At 40.0% G+C, this 19128-nt stretch overlaps 1 protein-coding gene and 1 long non-coding RNA gene across 11 annotated transcripts in view; one reads left to right on the top strand and one right to left on the bottom strand.

The window, feature by feature from the left end:
- LOC144379288 (uncharacterized) overlaps positions 1 to 19128 on the bottom strand; it is a 1054371-nt gene that overhangs the window by 313920 nt on the left and 721323 nt on the right. The gene's annotated exons all lie outside the window — the stretch shown is intronic.
- The window catches only part of RALGAPB (Ral GTPase activating protein non-catalytic subunit beta), an 83207-nt gene that overhangs the window by 37690 nt on the left and 26389 nt on the right, over positions 1 to 19128 (top strand). For 3 of the 8 annotated variants that reach the window (XM_078057179.1, XM_078057182.1, XM_078057183.1), the window contains 7 exons: positions 1908 to 1972; positions 3824 to 3962; positions 5714 to 5847; positions 7343 to 7525; positions 8612 to 8763; positions 15196 to 15383; positions 17726 to 17832. In XM_078057179.1, the coding sequence (XP_077913305.1) occupies positions 1908 to 1972; positions 3824 to 3962; positions 5714 to 5847; positions 7343 to 7525; positions 8612 to 8763; positions 15196 to 15383; positions 17726 to 17832 (968 nt within the window). The remainder of the gene's footprint in view (positions 1 to 1907; positions 1973 to 3823; positions 3963 to 5713; positions 5848 to 7342; positions 7526 to 8611; positions 8764 to 15195; positions 15384 to 17725; positions 17833 to 19128) is intronic. The other 5 variants (XM_036101582.2, XM_036101586.2, XM_036101584.2 and 2 more) reach the window with 3 other exon arrangements.

Here is a 19128-nt window from a genome sequence, read left to right on the forward strand (position 1 = left end):
GCAGACGCTTAACGACTAAGCCACCCAGGCACCCCTCTCTGTTTTATTTTTATTAAAAAAAATTTTTTTTAAGATTTTATTTATTCATCAGAGAGAGAAAGAGAGGGCACAAGCAGGGGGAGTGGCAGGCAGAGGGAGAAGCAGACTCCCTGCTGAGCAGGGGACCCCCCCCCGATGCGAGACTTGATCCCAGGACTCTGGGATCATGACCTGAGCCAAAGGCAGACGCTTAACTGACTGAGCCACCCAGGTGTCCCTGATTCTCTGTTTTAAATGGCTCCTCATCATTATGCCCACTGCCGTATTTTAAGCCCCCATTATTTGTCAGTTGATTACTACAACTGTACAACTGTCTCTTTCTGTACTTCTGGCTTTTTTTTTTTTTTTTTTTACTTCTGGCTTTTCGTCAAAGCCAGGAGCATGGCCCTAGGTATAGGTGCTCTGAGGACAGTACTAAATAACTGAATGGCATGGCTTTCATCCTTGAGCGAGTCTTATTGCAGAGATTAGAATATTCTCACAAAGTGTGAGATAATTACAGAGGGCAGAGCTGATTGCATGTCTTGTTAAATGTCTTTACTGTTGAGAGAAGAAACCAAAAGAGCAAGGAAGACTTCATGGGGGGAAGTGGAAGTTAAATTTTATCTTCTAAGGCAGAATTTGAATAGGCAGAAATGAGGTTAGGATTTCATTTCAGGAGAGGAAATGTCATGGCCAAAGAATTGGTGGTAGCAGGAATAGTTGGAGTGTTTGGGAAGTATAGTATGTTATGCAGTGAGAAGGTGGAATAAATAGGGAAGAATAAATCCTTTCATTTTGAAAGAGTTGAAAGAACAGAGGTTAAATCTTGCTATGAGGGGGCCTCCAAGTTGTAGTGTTTTAGGTTATTCAAATAATGTATCACTTGAAATCAGATAATTTTCTACAGAGTTGTTATTTAGTTTTGCTTTACCCTTGTTCTGAAGAGCTCCATGTGTACATTTCAAGGAAGAGTCAATTGTCAACTCTTGCCGTAGATTGGCAAAGCTGTGTCTGTCCTCTCTTTATCCATTGTGGACAAGAGTACTCCCATACTGAGATGAGAAGCAGTGTGCTAGGCTCACCATCTTATTTCTGTTCTAGCCTTTCTAGGGCTGTAAGTTCCTTGATAGTAAATATGTGTAGCTTGCCTTCAGAATATGCAGACAGGGGTAACCCTGAACCATGTGGCTTTAATCATTCTTAAAAAGCAGTCTGATCAGGGACACCTGGGTGGCTCAGTTGGTTGAGCATCCGACTGGTGATTTCAGCTCAGATCATGATTTCATAGCTCATGGGATCAAGCCCCACATCTCGAGCCCCAGGCTCTGTGCCCTGCAAGGAGTCTGCTTGAGATTCTCCCTCTCCCTCTGCTCCTCCCCCAACTCACACCCTCTCCTTCTCTTGCTTTCTCTCCCTCAAATAAATAAATAAATAAGCAAATCTTTAAAAAAGGCAGTCTGATCAGAAAGATATAGCTGTGATTTTTATTTTGTTATTTTTCTTTTATTTCTAAAAGAACAGAATCTGTTTTTTTTAAGTATTCCATAATAATTTTTCTTAGTTTGTAGTAGCCTTGAAATTGAGATGTTTACATCTGGTCTTAAATATCAGTTTAAAAATATCTGATAGTGGTCATGTTTTTATATAGTTAAGTTTGACCTTCAAGTTTATTTTAGAAAATGTGGTTTTAAAACTTGAAGGCAGATCAGAATTAGGGCATTTCTAAAGAGTGTTTTTTTCATACCAGTCAATAGATTTATTAGTAATTTTATGGACATTTCAAGAATAGTAAGCTAAAATCATATTCTTATCTCTATTGAGATATTTTAGCCATTTTAGTATTCTTGTCATGTATTTAAATAAAATGCATTTTTTTGCTGTTACAGGGGCAATGTTAAATATTGTTCAAGATTCAGCACTTTTAGAAGCCATTGGTTGCCAAATGGAGATGGTAAGAAGCATACCACATGTAATCTGTCAGAATATCAACATCTGATTTTATGTAAATTGCATTCCAAAATGTCTGTCCTTGTGATTTTTTTTTTTTTTTAAAGATTTTATTTATTCATTTGAGACACAGAGATACGGAGAGAGAGAGAGCATGAGCAGGGGGGAGACAGAGGGAGAGGGAGAAGCAGGCTCCCCGCCGAGCAGAAAGCCCGATGTGGGGCTCGATCCCAGGACCCTGGAATCATGACCTGAGCCGAAGGCAGACGCCCAACCATCTGAGCCACCAGGCGCCCCTGTTCTTGTGATTTTTAAAGGCATTTGTTTGTAAATTCAGCTCACTGATTCAGAAGGATCATATTTTAAAATATATATTTTGAGGTTTCTTACCTTTGAGTGTTTCCTCAACCATTCATCAGGTCCTTGAGAGATTCTGCATGAGAGAAATTTCAGCTAGATACAGTCTTTATTTCTGGGCAGTCTCTACTTAAAGCTCTTAACTTCTTTTGCCGTGCTGGTGAACTGGCTTGAGTAATCTAGGAAAAGCCTCCTATTCCATAATTCCTTCTATCCCTAGTAGATTTAATGCTGTCTAGAAACAAGTATTGAGTTTATTCTTTTCCATCTCATCAGCTCTTTTAGCTCCTCTAGACCAAAGTTTGAAGGTCCCCTAAAGCACCAGTACTTCCAAATTAAAAAAGCTTCCCAGTGGGGCGCCTGGGTGGCTCAGTCATTAAGCGTCTGCCTTCGGCTCGGGTCATGATCCCAGAGTCCTGGGATTGAGCCCCACATCGGGCTCCCTGCTCAGCGGGAAGTCTGCTTCTCCCTCTCCCGCTCCCCCTGCTTGTATTCCCTCTCTCGCTGTGTCTCTCTCTGTCAAATAAATAAATAAAATCTTTAAAAAAAAAAAAAGCTTCCCAGAGACTCCCACTGACCCTTGCTTCTGGCTTCAGGATATGTGATCCCCACACCTGGAGTAGAGGCAGGAGAGAGGGGAAATTTATAGGGTATACTGGAATGAGCTGGGTAGATGTAGGATGGGTGATCAAATTATTATTAAGGAAATTATATTTGTATCCCAGTAGGTAGCTAATAATAGTCAACTGATCTGGATATAATGAATTTTGTTTATATGGGGGAAAATGAGAGAAACCTTTAACAGATACCTTTGTTAGCCCATATACATGTAGAAATTAATCTTTATACTAACCATGATATCTTATTGTTTGTGTTCTATGATGTAACTACATTTGAAAGTTATTGTTGTTTGTTTATTTGCGTTTTGTTTTTTTAAGCTTGTACTCCTGAAGTCTTGCTTAGGAGGCATAGGGTAATTGTTTAAGGGCCCAGAGTCATTAGCTAGTGAAGTCTAGTGAAGATAGAAAAGGTCTTGGGCTGGCCCTTTATAAACAGCAGCAAAGAAGACTCCAGAATGGACACCCATAATCATCAGACCCTTCATACCCTTCAGTAGATGGTGTCTACGCAAAAACACCACAATAATTTTAATCCCTTGTCCGGTTTTTTAAGATTTTATTAATTCATTTGACAGAAAGAGAACACAGGCAGGGGGAGCGGCAGAGGCAGAGGGAGAAGCAGGCTCCCCGCTGAGCAGGGAGCCCGAAGCAGGGCCTAATCCCGGGACCCTGAGACCATGACCTGAGCTGAAAGCAGACGCTTAACCAACTGCGCCACCCAGGCACCCCTCCTTCTCAGTTTTTATCTGTATATCAGTTTGTGCTACTTAGTTGGCCCATTCTGTTTTATCAACATGGCTTTTAGTGACTGACTTCTATCTGTACTTGTCAATTTTGGATGTAGCTCTCAAATCTTTGATCCATTTTTATTTGACTAGGGTGGTGGAGAGAATAACCTGAAGAGTCATAGTCGCACTAATAGTGGTATTAGTTCAGCAAGTGGTGGAAGCACAGAGCCCACAACTCCCGATAGTGAAAGACCTGCTCAAGCTCTCCTAAGGGATTATGGTAAGCCATGTTTGCTTTTTTGAAATCCAAAGATTATTGAATAAGTTTTAATGCCCAGATTCATAAAACAATCTTTTTAAACAAAATTGTAATGTTCATGATTTTAATGTATTTAAGTATAATACTTAACCTAATACTTATTAGTCTAAAAGATTTTTAAAAAGAAAACAAATCTTTTAAAATTACCTCTATAGCTTTTAGTAGCTAGATTTTGGGTAGTTTATTAGATTTTATAAATGATTATAGTGGGGGGGGGTCAGGAAAAATTTATGGATTCTTTTACCAGATACTGGTAATATGGAGAAATAGAACGTGCTCTGCCTCAGGCTCTAATGATAGGGATAGCCAGCACATCAATTATTGCAGTGTGGTACGTGAAGTGATAAAATATACATTAGATGGAACCCAGAGGAGAGAGTCTTTGTGTTTAAAAATTATATACCCTATAAATTTTAAGCAAAAGTAAGGAAACATTTGCTAGCAGAGCATCCTCTTCAGTGATGTCCTGTACCTTGGCACTTACTTTATGGGTTCTGTGAATTTGTGGGTGCCTTTTTTTTATACATGACTATTAATACTGTATTGAATCTGTGAGTGCTAGTCCAACATGACTGGAATGAAATCTAGATCCTTGGATGTAAATTTAATTTTTTAATTATCTGGAAAATTCATGAGCCTAGGAGTCCAGGCATGTTTCAGTTTGCTTTAAGTATCCTTGAGCATGTCAAATACATCTGGTCATTATGTTAAGGTTATTAAACAAATTTAAATATTGCATTTATAAAGCAGTTATTTAAATTGTTAACTTATTCATTATGTTCATGGATTTAAGTATACTGTGGGTGAAAATTTGTTTTTCATGCTTTCTAAAACACTTCTGAACTAAAGAACTTTTTGAATTATTTTATGTGTTCTAATATAAATGTTTGAAGTGATTATTGTTTGTTTCAGCCTTTTGAACTGGTGTTAGTGAGTTCTGCTTGTAATGTCGTAAAGTAGTTTTTACTAAGAAATCCAGATTTGTGTTAGTGTCGCATGAATGTCTCTCTTTAATGATCATTCCTTTTTCTGTTGTCACTGCCCTCTTTCTGATAGGATCGACAGGTATAATGTCCCTAAAGCTTCCTTTATAAAATCAGTTTAATTTGTCCTAATTTATTATTAGCTAAGTAGTAATTACTTAAATGTAGAACTAGAGGCCAAATAAAAATATGTTGACTTGGTTATTTAATTTTTTTTAAAGAAACATTAAAGTAGCTTTAGAGAATTAAATGTTAAAATGTGTTTGAAAAGGCATTGCATGTGACTTTTGATAGTTTAAACCCTGAAAATAATTTCAACAGATGTTTTAGGGTATTCCTAACATCTGAGGAGATTCTAAAATGTGAATTCTTTTTTCTATAAAATTCCAAGGAAATAATTGATAGCCTTTTCATTGTTTTTTTGAAAATGTAACTCTCTATGAGTTAATTAAGAAATTTTAAGATATATTGAACTGCCAAATCCTAGTGGATGTCTGTGTAAAAGTACCTGAGCTGGGAGCTAGAAGCTGCTTTGGTCCAGTGTGTGTGCCCTGTGCACTGTTGTTCAGTCAGGCTTGACGCTCAGGCCAGTGGGGTGGGGAGCATAGCACTGTGTGGGTGCCCGTCGTGCTCACTGTGGCTGCTGTGGTCTGTGCCTGGTGGAATGCTGTGCTTCTCGTTACTAATGCTTAGTTGTTTTCCCTCCCTGTGGGATGTGGCATTGGGGTTATATCCTAGCTCTTAATACAGATTCAGCTGCTGGGCTCCTGATTCGCAGCATTCATCTTGTCACCCAAAGACTCAACTCCCAGTGGCGGCAAGACATGAGCATATCACTGGCAGCTCTAGAGCTCCTTTCTGGCCTGGCAAAGGTGAGGAGAACAGTCCTTTTATTTTAGCCCAATAGCTTTGGACCATGACTCTTTTTCCTGTATCTCTCAACTCCTTGATATGGGTATTACAGTGTTGCTTATACTCAAACATAGTTTTATCCAGAGTGTGCAAAAGTAAGCCTCCAAGTGAAATTTTACAAAGTGAACTTTACTTTTTTTAATAGGCTCAAAGATTATGAATGATACTTTTGCTGTTCAGTTACAGGAAACATTTCAGTACTTCCTATTTATTTGCACATGATAATAGAATATCTGTTGATTTTTTTTTTTAAGATTTTATTTATTTATTTGACAGAGACACAGCGAGAGAGGGAACACAAGTGGGGGAGTGGGAGAGGGAGAAGCAGACTTCCTGCCGAGCAGGGAGCCCAATGCGGGGCTCAATCCCAGGAGCCCGGGATCATGACCTGAGCTGAAGGCAGATGCTTAACGACTGAGCCACCCAGGCGCCCCTACCTGTTGATTTTGTATTTTCTTATAATACCCTTAAATTTTCAACATGACATTTTGTGTCGTTGTATGATCATCTGATTTTAATAAATGCACATAAAAATGTGCATAAATTTCAAAATATTTATGCTGAGTAGAAGAAGCCAGACCCCCTCCCCAAAAAAGAATACAATACATATGATTTTATTTGTATAAAACTCTAGAAAATGCAGATTAACCTGTATTGACAGAAAGCAGATCAGTAGTAACCTAAGGAAGGGGCATAAAGGAGTGGAAAAAAGGATTAGAAAGGTGCATGAGGATATTTGAGGGGGTGATGGATATTTTTCACTATTTTGATTGTGGTGATAGTTCACAAGTGTATACTTATGCCAAAATTTATGAAATTCTTCACTTTAAATATGTGTAGTTTCCTATATGTTAATTATACATCCGAGCAGCTATACAGAACTTTATAGCCCATAGAGCATTACTGCAGGGTTGGGTTAGGGGGCTTCGGAAATGTATACACGTTCCATTGCCAGATACTCTTTTGATATCTGACGATGATGGATAGGTGCACCCCAGGAGTTTAGGTTTTTAGCCAATGAAAAAATATGCTAAAATGAAATAACTGTGTTGGAGTTTGAAAAATGTTCTCTGATTTTATAGAGTATTTTATGATGATATATCTGAAATATTTCTCTGTATAAATAATACTTATTTTTAAGATTTATTTATTTGAGAGCGAGCAGGAGGAGGGGCAAAGGGAGAGGGGGAGAGAGAATCTCAAGCAGGCTCCACCACCAGCACAGTGCCCGACATGGGACTCGATCTTACAACCCTGGGATCATGACCTGAGCCAAAATCAAGAGTTGGACACAACCGATTGAGCCACCCTGGTGCCTTTGTATAAATAAAATTTTTGAAAGCAAGGCTTCCTGTGGTGTATCCCAGGGTCAGAAAGACCAGGCTGCAGTGCAGATAGTTTGAAATCAGTACAGTGGTTCCTGGCTAACTGTGTTCCCCGTATGAATATGCTCAGGTAAAGGTGGTGGTTGACTCCGGAGACCGGAAGCGAGCCATCAGTTCCGTGTGCAGCTACATTGTGTACCAGTGTAGTCGGCCAGCTCCTCTCCACTCCCGGGATCTGCACTCCATGATAGTAGCAGCTTTTCAGTGTCTCTGTGTCTGGCTGACAGAGCACCCTGATATGCTTGATGAAAAGGTTAGTTTACTAGGTCTTAAAACAGGAAGGAGAAACAAAAATGTATGTTGGGAAGATGCCCTTAAAAGAGAATATTTAAATACAATATTGCATACTTTAAACTGAATATACTTGTTATATTTTGGTAGGACACTTGTCCTTTTGGGCTCCACTCAAAAATTGTCATCATGCTTATATTTGGTTGCAAATTAATCCATAGAGAAGTTCTTTTGAAAGATGGAGCCTTGACTAATTTATCTGAACTATCAAGAAAACTCTTTCTTGAAAGGATGTGGTAGCTTTGAGATGGCCAGAAGGCACTTTGGTCACCCATTGCCAAACTTCGAAGGGCAGTTGGGAGCCAGGTTGCAGACCTATTGCACAGCTTGCTGTAACGGTTTGCCTGTATATTAAAAATTTCATTTCACACATATTTTCCACTTTCAAGTAGGCACAGATATATCTAGGCTGATTTCCCTTGCCATTGTTCCATTTAATATCTTCCTTATAGGGAGGCAGGTGGTTATCAAGAATTCATAGTGTAAATAAGAGGAATCAGTCTCATTGAATATTTATGGAGAGCTTTGTATCATTTTAAAATAATACTATTGATTAAATCTTAGTTATTTTCATTATGGCTTCTAATGTTATGGTACCAAGAATTACTTAAAAATTTCAGTAACTGATGAACTTCCCTTTGGATAATCTAATGTCTTAGGTTTCCATCTTGCTCCTGAATTTTTTTTTAATCTTAGTGACTTAATGTCTTAAACCACCCCAGGTTTAACTGAATTACTGTTCTATCTCTTAAACTTGGGCTTTCCTGATTTTATAGCCTGTGGTAATTTTATAAGAATTATAACTGATAAGATTGAATTGAATTTATCATTTATTATCTAACTCTGAACATTCAAATTCAGTTCTTTAAAGAAAAATTGGGGGGCAAAGTTTCTTATATTATTGTGAAATTAACATACACCTTTTAAAGTGAGAAGGAAACTGAAGCCCACCACCAAAACACAACCACTGTTAGCATTTTGCTGTATTTCCTTATCTTCTCATAAGATAGGTTTATTACAAAAACTGATTTGCCTTTCCTGCTTCTAGGACTGTCTTAAGGAAGTATTGGAGATTGTGGAACTGGGTATTTCAGGAAGTAAGTCCAAGAACAGTGAGCAAGAGGTCAAGTACAAAGGAGATAAGGAGCCAAACCCTGCATCTATGAGGGTAAAGGATGCTGCTGAAGCCACCCTAACATGGTATGGAAAGTGACTGCACAGGGATTGCACCTAGCAGTTAGATGGGGTTAGCTGCGATCCATGTTTCTTCTCCTCCCCAGTTGTTCAGCATGAAGTGATGTAATCTTCCAGGATACTTTTTCTTGAGAAATAAAATGGAAAGGAAAAACTTGTTTTGGGGACCAAAAGAAACCAGGAATATGGGGCTGAGAGTTTGGGTTCCTGTTTTTCTGTGCTAGTTGGCTTTAACTGAAGTCATATCATGTTAGAGTTAGATAGGATCTCAGAGAGCCTTACTCTTCCTCTTCACTTTGGTGCCTGAGTCCAGAGATGGGATCTGCCTGAGGTCACACTATTAAGTCTCCTGCTTCTTAGCTCAGTGGTCTGTATTCTGTTACATTTATATATGTATTAGAAGTGCATTCAGTCAAGATTTATGAGCTCCCTCTTATGAACTTGTAATAGGATTGTAAAGATAAATCAGATTTAGTCACCACCCTCAAGGAGCTTCTTGTCCAATAGGGAAGGTAAGAGATGAGCACAAATAGCTATAATGTTAGGTGGAGAGTAAGTGCTGCAGGAGAAGAGGTATAATAACATGCTGGAAGGGGGAAATGAATACTTCCAGATATGGGGCAATCAAAGATTTCTAGAGAGGATGACATTGGACCTGACTTTTACAGGATGGGTGTAGTTTCATCAAAAGCCAGATTACAGAGTGGTTAAGAAGGCAGCAAGAGAAGATTTCTGTTCTAATCATTTTGGTAGTAAAGGGATGGAGACAGGTTGGAACCTTAGAAAAATAGCAAAGATTGCTGAAAGAGTTTGGATTTGGCTGGTGGTACTTGAGGAGAGTGGAAAGAGGGAGAGAAGGCAGTGTAGGCATATTTATGGATTGGAGGGAAGAGTTGGTGGAGAAGATTAGGTAGAATCACATAACAGTTGGAAAGTTGGAGCTTATGAAAGGTAGGTGTGGGTGAAGACCCAGAAAATATAAAAGCAGGAAGGAGGATGTCAGGTTAGTCTGGATTGTCTCATCTTGGTTGTAAAGTGGTAGGCAAGACTGCTTGCAGATTTGTATGTAAATCAGCGCTTACCAAGATCCCAGAATCTTTTGAGTTCAGTGGTCTATTTATCACTTGGGGCGTGCACAGTAAAGTTGGATTTATTTCTCTTCCTCTTGGGCTTTGGTCATTCAGTACATTTTTAGAAGCATGCATGCTTTTTTTTGTGTGTGTGTGGAACAATCATAATATTTTTAGTGAGGAAATACCAAGATTAAAACATAGAAAAGTATATGAGGAGAATTATATGGTATTAAATGTGTCCCTAGAATCAGAGGAAAAGAACAGCTGGTTAATTTAAGAAAGATTTTAACTGGAAAAGATTACAGAAAGTAGAAAGTCCATTCACCTTAAGAAAAACAGTAAACACCCACAAACTTCCATCTTCAGGTTTTCAGTAATGGTTTTTTTTGTACGACCATTAGACTAACCTCCCCCACAAAATTCAACCAACCATCATAAAAATTAAGTTGTGGACAGGTCCAGCTGGCTATATTCCATGTTTACCCTTAGACGCTTTTCCAGCCAATGAGGGTAAAGTTCATGGTGCACACAGCAAGAATAAAAAGAGAATCACTTCCCTTCACACAGAAGGAACCCCCCCATCTTGAACATCTTTCTGCACTTTGCAGTGTGAGGTGTCTCAGTGCTTGCGGGCACTCTTCAGCCCCATAACTGTGAAGGTAGCAGCCGTCAGTTTCTCATAAACCAGGACCATGAGAGCAGCAGTGAGGACTGTCTGTAGCAGTTTGGCTTCAAGGCCTTTGTAGAGTCCCATGATTCTAAAACACTTTACTCGTTGGTGAAGAAGATAGAGAACATTCCGAAGACTCCCCAATAGAAGCATGCATGCTTTAGTTTAGTCCTGCTTACTGCACTGGCTAGGCTCTCAGTGTGCTTCTGGAGGTTTGGCTAATAGCTAGAAAATTAGGAAAATGTGAATGCAACTGTTGAAACATGTACTTACACAGGCGATGAGTACTAGAAATAATGCAAGTTCAGAGGGGTGCCTGGATGGCTCAGTCAGTTAAGTGTCCAGCTCTTGGTTTGGTTTGGTTTTTGAAGATTTTCTTTATTTATCTGAGAGAGAGAGATTGTGCACGAGTGGAGGGAGGGGCAGAGGGAGAAGCAGATTCCCTGCTGAGCAGGGAGCCTAATGCGGTGCTCAATCCCAGGACCCTGAGCCAAACACAAATGCTTAACCAACTGAGCCACCCGGGTGCCCTTCCAACTCTTGGTTTCGGCTCAGGTCATGATCTCATGGGTGGTGAGATGGAGCCCCGAGTTGGGCTTCGCGCTCAGTGGACAGTCTGCTCCAAGATTATCTTCCTCTGCCCCTCCCCCCACTGTGTGTGTGTGTGTGTGTGTGTGTGTGTGTGTGTGTGTGTGTGTGTGTGTCTTTCAAATAAGTCTTAAAAAAAAAGTTCAGAGAGAAGACCGTGTTGGGGGTGGGGTAGACTGAAAAGCTTTATAAAAGAACTGAGCCTTGATGTGTGCCTGGAAGAGTAAGAAAGATATGGAGAGAAAGGGGGAGAGCATTTCTCACTGGGAACTCTGTATTATACAAAAGTAAGTTTGCTGCATCCTAGCCTCATTCCTGTGAGAATATGACACTGCAAGAATTGGATATGTGCTCAGAATGAGTAGTGAGCCCTGGCTTCCAGGCAGCCTAGCCAGTGGTTATCTATGTGGCTCATCTGTTTTATCTGCAGCTGTCTGGTTTCTGCTGCCAGCTCCACAAATGTTATCTCCAGTTACCAGTCTTGAAGAGGGCCCTGCAGAGTATTGTCATCATGAAACCTGTCCCAAACCAAATCTGTCTGTTCCCTCAAAATTACTGCTGTTTTCTAATTATGCAAACATAGACCTTTGGCTTTTTTTCTGAGTTATCTCTGCTTTATCTGTCATTCCCCATATGAAGCCAGTGACTGAGTCCAGTAGACTTTATTTTTAGAAGTATTTTCTCCATCCCCTCTAACCTCAGCATCCTGGTCTAGGCTTTTCTCACTTCTTACCTAATTTCCCTGTTTTTAATCTCACCCTGTTCATCTGGCATTCCGTTTTTTTTTTTTTTAAGATTTTATTTATTTATTTGACAGAGAGAGATAGCGACAGCAGGAACACAAGCAGGGGGAGTGGGAGAGGGAGAAGCAGGCTTCCTGCTGAGCAGAGAGCCCGATGCGGGGCTCGATCCCAGGACCCCGGGATCACAACCCGAGCCGAAGGCAGACGCTTAACGACTGAGCCACCCAGGCTCCCCTTGCATTCCGTTTTTTAACTCATCCTTAGGCACTGTTTTTTTTTTCTGCTGCTTGAGTGGTTGAAAACTGAATAGATCTGTTTCCTGCCATGTTGTCTGAACTCCTTGTCTGGCTGTCAAGGCCCTCCTTATTCTGTCCCTACTCATACTGTCTGATCTTTCCCAGCACATTCCTTCTGCCATAGTGGGACCTGGCAGGCCATTTGTGGGCATGCTCATACCTGTCTCTGTGTATTCCCTGGGTTTCAGGACTTCCCTCTTTTCCCTGTGATCACATCCTCCACTGTTCAGTGCTCACGTCGGATCTGGCTACCTCCATGGGACCTTCCTTGGCTATTCTGCTTCTGAATGATGACTCTTTTCTGGGCCTCTGTGCTCATTCAGTCAGACCCGACTGCATAGTATGGAATTCTATACTGTCACAATTGTATCTGGTTATATTTGATACATGCTAGTGTTGTCTCCCCAACTTGGATAGAGGCCACATTTCCTTCTTCAACACCTCTCACAGTGCTAAGAATAGTAGACAGTTATGAAGTGCAGATTGGCTGGTTGGGTGTTCTCTCCTTCGTGTGCTAATACAAATTCAGAATTAGGACTCTTGGAACATCATTCAGCAGCCCTTCTACGAAAGCCCCCTGTAAGACACGTATACCGAGTTATTTAGTCTCTAATTTTGGGATACTCTAACCTCCAGGGTTCCCATTTCATTTTTATTGTTAAAAATTTGATGTTTACATTGAACTGAAATCTATCCCACTTTAACTTTCACCTATTGGTTCTAATTCTAACTCTTGATAGTGGAGTCCTCTTTCCAGGCAGTAACGATGTCTGAAGATAGTGCTCATGAAAATAGTGATTTGTTTCTGCCAGTACTTTAAGCTATTTGTTGTATGACAGAGATTCAAGTACTTTTATCATTCTGGTCATTTTTCTCTCAGCGGTGTGGGTTTGACTACGTATGTACCTCTTAAAGGTACTGAGTACAATATTCTAGGTGAGTTGGATGATCTTTACGCTCTGTAGGATATTATATTTTCATTAAAATGTACTTTGAGACTGCATTGGGTTTTTGAGAACTTGATGATTTGCATAAAGTCAACTAAAATTAGAGTCTTTTTTCACACATTTATCTTTTGTCTGTTTTTCTCATCGTGTACTTACTTGTTTGGGGGTATTTGGATGTACAGAACTCTACATTTAAACTTGAGATCTCTTTATGTAAGCTTTACCTCATTATTTGGATCCCAACTCTTCCTCTGACATATTAACTCTGCAGCTCAACTTTGGTCAACCGCAGATTTAATGAGCCTGCTATGTGTGTGTCCTAATCAAAGACACTGGTGAAAATATTGAACAGAGAGAGACTCACAAAGCACACCATCAGAGATTTCCATTCAGTTGACAGGGATTTTTCAATGTTGTCTCCAAGGTTATCACCATACACTGTCAAATACTTGTATGTGTTGATTTCAGAGACCATTTTCTGCCTTTCCAGTCTAGTCACTATCAGAAGAGAAAATGTGGTTAGGCTGGTGTGATTTGATCTTAGTAACCTATTTCCTTGCCAGCAGCCCATTTGATATTGTCTTAGAATCTTGTGTGGAACATGACAAACTCACATGGTCCATATACTTTATGACATCTGTCTCTGTCCTGTATTAGAAAACTGAAGTCACATTTTCCTATTTCTGGTCTGCTGGTATTTCACCTGTTTTCCACAAATCCTTAGAGACTTGAACTCACCATCAGATTCTCCTGGTCTTTGAAATTTTTAGACCATCCTCCTCCTAAGAGGAGAGAACATTTTGGATGGAAAACATCTCTTGAGCAGTGTTGCCTTCCATTATCAGAGGTTTTTGCGTTCAGGCATTAGAATGAAGGAGAAAGGGAGAGGCCACTCAAACTAAGGATGGAGATGACAAAAATGTGTTGGGGAGTATTAGTTTTCCAAATGAAGTGCATATGGGGAAGGCCTCCTGGTACACTGGTAGTACGTCAGACTCCAAATGAGATGCATATGAAAGGTCAGGTGATATTAGGACCACAGGGTAAAATCATTACAAGATACTTTCTGTGTTTCAGTTTTTTCATTATAAAATGGGAATAATAATGGTACTTACCTCATAGGGTTGTTTTGATAGCTAAATAAAAGAATGTGTGTAAAGTGGACCAGTGCCTCATGATAAGTGCCAGTTATTATTGTTAATTGAATGTATGCAGAAATCTCTATGGACATAAACATTTCTGAATGTTAAAGTTTTGTTCAGTTGAATTCCAGTTTACAAAGCATTTTTTAAAAATAGTCTTATTTAGTAATTACAATAGTTCTATAAGGTGTACTATTAGTGCCTCCAGTCTTATCTGTAAAATGAGGATAATGTCTACTCAGGACCACACAGTGAGAAGGCAGCAAGCCCTGGTTCCTGGTTGCTTAAAAATCACGTATCACATCTGGGCCTGAATTTCCTCATCTGAAATATTGAGGTTTGGCTGGTCTTTGGGTCCTTTTTTAGGTCTAGAATGCTTTAGCTAGCATAATCCTGACACCTGGAGCACATAACATATTTTTTTAAATATATCTTTGGGAGCTCCACAATTTAGAAGTGTGGTTAGTTGGGTTCTCTGGATAGCAGGCTCTGAGAGAAATTTCCTTGCAAGAAGTTAATTGGAAGGTGCTCTTAGGATTAGCCGCTCTGTGGGAGTGAAGGAGGCAGGACTGAGCAGAGGGAAGCACTAAGCTGGGGCAGGTGCAACAAAGAGCTTTGAGGCTGGGATGGGACTTGATACCCCCACATCACCCTTTCACTGGCTGTGGGCTGTCCTAGGGCAAAGCGGAGATTTGGGGTGAGGTGCTTCTTCTTGGCTGAGAGCGGGTCCTAGAGAGGGATGCAGTTGAAAGCTGTGGCCACCATCTCTCTGCATCTGGGGGACTGGAGCTTTCAGTCTTGGAGGCAGGATTCTGGACCACACACCACAACGTCCACCACAGGGAGTAAATCTGACTTGCAAAGAGGAAGCATGGCTGTGGTCAATTAAAATTCAAAGAGCAGAAGGACACATTGATGCATGAGGTAAACTTAAGATTTTGCTTTGGGGATTAACTGTTATCTTTTGCATTCTCCATAGTATTATGCAGTTGCTTGGCGCATTTCCTTCACCCAGTGGTCCTGCCTCTCCTTGTAGTCTGGTGAATGAGACCACTTTGATTAAATACTCCAGGCTGCCAACCATAAACAAGCATAGTTTCCGGTACTTTGTCTTGGATAACAGTGTCATCCTGGCAATGCTGGAGCAACCTCTTGGAAATGAACAGAGTAAGTTTCAGCACTTTGGGCCTTCTCCACTGCTAAATCAGTGTGTTCATCAGTACTCGCAGGCTGTTTCCAGGATCAGGGAAGGAAAAGACTGCAAATGCACACAATTTTGCATTTGTCAAAAGGTCTTCTAGCTGTGTGGTAGTAGTAACTGAAAAATTAGAGGGTCAGAAAATAGAATACACATATTAAATAGACTCTCTTAGAGGTTCTTTGTATGTATCTGAAATACATACAAAGAAATCTCAGAAAGGAGCTCTGTAGTTCTATAAAAAGTTTACTTTAGTGGGGTATTTTCTCTTCTGTATTATGTATAAAAATTATTATTACTCTTCTTGAACTTCGGATCCTGCCCTTCTCCTCCTCTGGCCCTCACTCCACATTGTTGTATTTCTGTTATCCGTGCCACCCAAACAGGCAGGAAATTTGAGGAGTCATCTTGGCCTGCTCCTTCCTGTTTCTCCCTTCCATAACTGGTGTCCAAGTTTCTGCTTACCCAGTAACTCTTGCATCTTTTTTTCCTCTGCATCCCACCCAATACATCCAAATGTAGGGCCTTATTATTTCTTACTGAGATTATTGTGGTTGCTTCCTACATGGTCTGATCCCCCCTCCTCTGGTTCCAAAATGTCTTATCCTTACCCCAGTCCTACCTGCTGCCACCATTATACTCTTCCTCAAGTATGGATCTGACCATGCCAGTGTCCTCCTGAAAACCCTTTAATGATTTTCCATTGACACAGCATACACTCGTTCCCTCCTCAACTTCCCTCCAATTATAAGCCATCTCAAGGTATATGATTACCACTGCAACCCAGGCTACTCAGAGTATACTTTTTTTCTGATGGTAGTTGGAATCAGCCAGTATGTAAAGGAAGCATGTTCTCAGAGAGACCCTTATTTCTGGGAAAGTGAAGGTTACAGAACCTATGGGCAGAGAGGGTCCAGGGAATCACCCACTGTTCCTTCATTTACAGGTGAAGAAACGGAGGCTCAGAGAGGGTATGTGACTTGGTCAGGGTTACCCGAGAAGTACGTGGTATGACTGGGACTAGTGTCCAAATTTTCTGAGCCTCATACTGTCCTTTTCTGTTGTCCCTGCCCCATAGGATTTTCTCAGTAATTAAAGACTTGTTACCTTTACAAAGGTGAACAGGGTCTTACAGTCCCATGCAAATTCTGTTGAGACTATATGAGTAGAATCTCATGAATCCATAAAACGAAAATGAGACATTTCCCTATAGTTCACAGATGAATGAATACCATGACAGGTTTCCATTGTCTAGTGGTAAGATACAGTGACTTTAATATAAAATAGATGTGGCCTTTAATCATTGCCCAGGTCCAGAAGTGCTAGTTCCAACTCTTCCCTGCATGCACTTCTTTCTTCTCTGTCCCAGACCTAGGGCTTGTTTCACTTTCTCCCCTGGCTTGTGCATTTTATTCATGATTCCTCCATCCTTCTCCTCCCAGACCACCTGCTAAAGAGTCTAAAATCTCCGTGTTCCCTTTGGGTTTCCTGGCCTGAGGGGCAAGTGTCAGCCCTCTTCCACATTTTTTAGGACTTCCCTACTCTCATTCCAAGTAATTTCACGGTACTGGAAGTGTACTAAAAGTATAAACAGTTGGGATTTTATAGATATACAAGGACATTTTAATAGTTGATTATAATAGTTAATAGAAGAAGTGAGAAAGAAAAGTTTGAAAAAGTTTAGTTCCCACACCAGGACAAAGGAGGGAATAAGAAGGAGGATCTGGGTCACTCAGGAACTCCATCTTGAGTTTCTCCCTGCCTCCCCGCCCCCCCTAGTTCCCTGCCCCTGAACTTCCCCTGGGATGGAACAGTGACTGCCTGTGGTGGATAGCAGTACACAAGGCGTGGGGGAATGCAACAGCAGCACTGCAGACACCCCGTCTGTCTGTCTGTACTAAGCATATTGGCTAGGACAGGGTTTGCCAAAAATGTGTACGTGTACCACTGGACGCAGGAGGTGGTGGTAGTCAGTATATTGGTGAACATTATTTTATGTATTGTTAAACATGTGTTTAAAAAATACATTATTAGCACACCAAAATTCACAGTTTTCCATTTAAAGATACACAATTTCCTTTTAAAATAGATTTAAGTTTAAAAAAGAAAGTGGTTGATACAAGGTAAGATAATAGTACTTACGGTATGTGGATATGGCAGAAACCGCAGAGGTGGCACACGGACAAGAACACTGTGACTTTCAAACACTGTGCTGGGCTTGGATTATTAGAGGCTCTACAGTTAATAACAGGTGTATTTTAAATCATTGTTGTCTGAAATAAAAATTTTTTACACCAATATTTTATTCTAGATGATTTTTTCCCCTCTGTCACTGTGCTGGTCCGGGGAATGTCTGGAAGACTTGCTTGGGCACAACAACTTTGCCTTTTACCCAGAGGAGCAAAAGCAAATCAGAAGGTATCCATTAGAAATTATAGGGAAGTGACTAGGAGTGAGTGAGTGCGTGCATTCGAGTGTGCGTGTGTGTTATGATTTAAAGGTTAAATAACATCCCAACAAAATTCCTTGATAAAAGAGGGGGAGACGAACCATGAGAGACGATGGACTCTGAAAAACAAACTGAGGGTTCTAGAGGGGAGAGGGGTGGGAGGATGGGTTAGCCTGGTGATGGGTATTAAAGAGGGCACGTTCTGCATGGAGCACTGGGTGTTATGCACAAACAATGAATCATGGAACACTGCATCTAAAACTAATGATGTAATGTATGGTGATTAACATAACAATAAAAAAATTTAAAAAAAATTCATTGATAAATATTTTTGATCCAGGGTTCAGTCCGTTGGTTCACATCAGAATCATCTTAGGAGCCCATAATTCCCACATCCACTAAATTACTCTTAAAAGAATCTTCATGAGAGGTGTATTTTCAAAAAGCTTTCCAGGTGATTCTGAATCTGCTTATGATTAAGAACTACTGTTCTGAGCCGTGGCCTCATTTTTTTATGTTGTGTTAAATATAATAAAACTCAGGTATGCGGCATGTATGAAAAAACTTTGGCCAGACTCTCGATCTCTCTGGCAATAGGACTTAGTTTCACATTGTTTTTATATAATTTATTCCTGTATAATTGGTAATATGCCCTGTAATTTTTTTAATATGCTGTATAATTTAATGAAATCTTATTTGGAATGGCATAGTTTATTTTCTTTGTAATGTTTGTAATTTTGTGAATAAAATTTGCTCATGGGAGAAGGTTGGAAAATTCAGATAATAAGGAAGAAATTTTAAATCATCTGTACTCTGACTTTCCAGAGGTAGTCACTAAGTACTTTAGTGGATTTCTTTACAGCCTTTTTTCCTTTCTGTACACGATAATATTAAATAGAATTTGAGTCCTTTTTGTATACCGTTCTTTTCACTTATTACATTACAAGCTTTTACTTATGTTACTAGAAATTCTTTAAAACATGATTTCATAAAATGTTACCAGCATTTAAGAGAGACAACCACAAAATTGGAGCATGTGTCTAAAATCACTTAACATCCTGGCTGTCTCTTTTAGATGATATGTGTTTTTACCCTGTGAGGAGCACACCCCTGTTTTTGCTTGGTGGCATCATGCAGATCACATTCTGTCAGCACTGTAAGCCACTAAATTAGCATTAAAGACAGGAGGAAGGAGATCAGGAAAGGAACTAAAATTTGTTGATGCTTTAATGTGTGCCTTATACATTTTTATTTAATCATTACAA

This window comes from Halichoerus grypus, chromosome 10, assembly GCF_964656455.1.
Source record: "Halichoerus grypus chromosome 10, mHalGry1.hap1.1, whole genome shotgun sequence".
Taxonomy (NCBI): Eukaryota; Metazoa; Chordata; class Mammalia; order Carnivora; family Phocidae; genus Halichoerus; species Halichoerus grypus.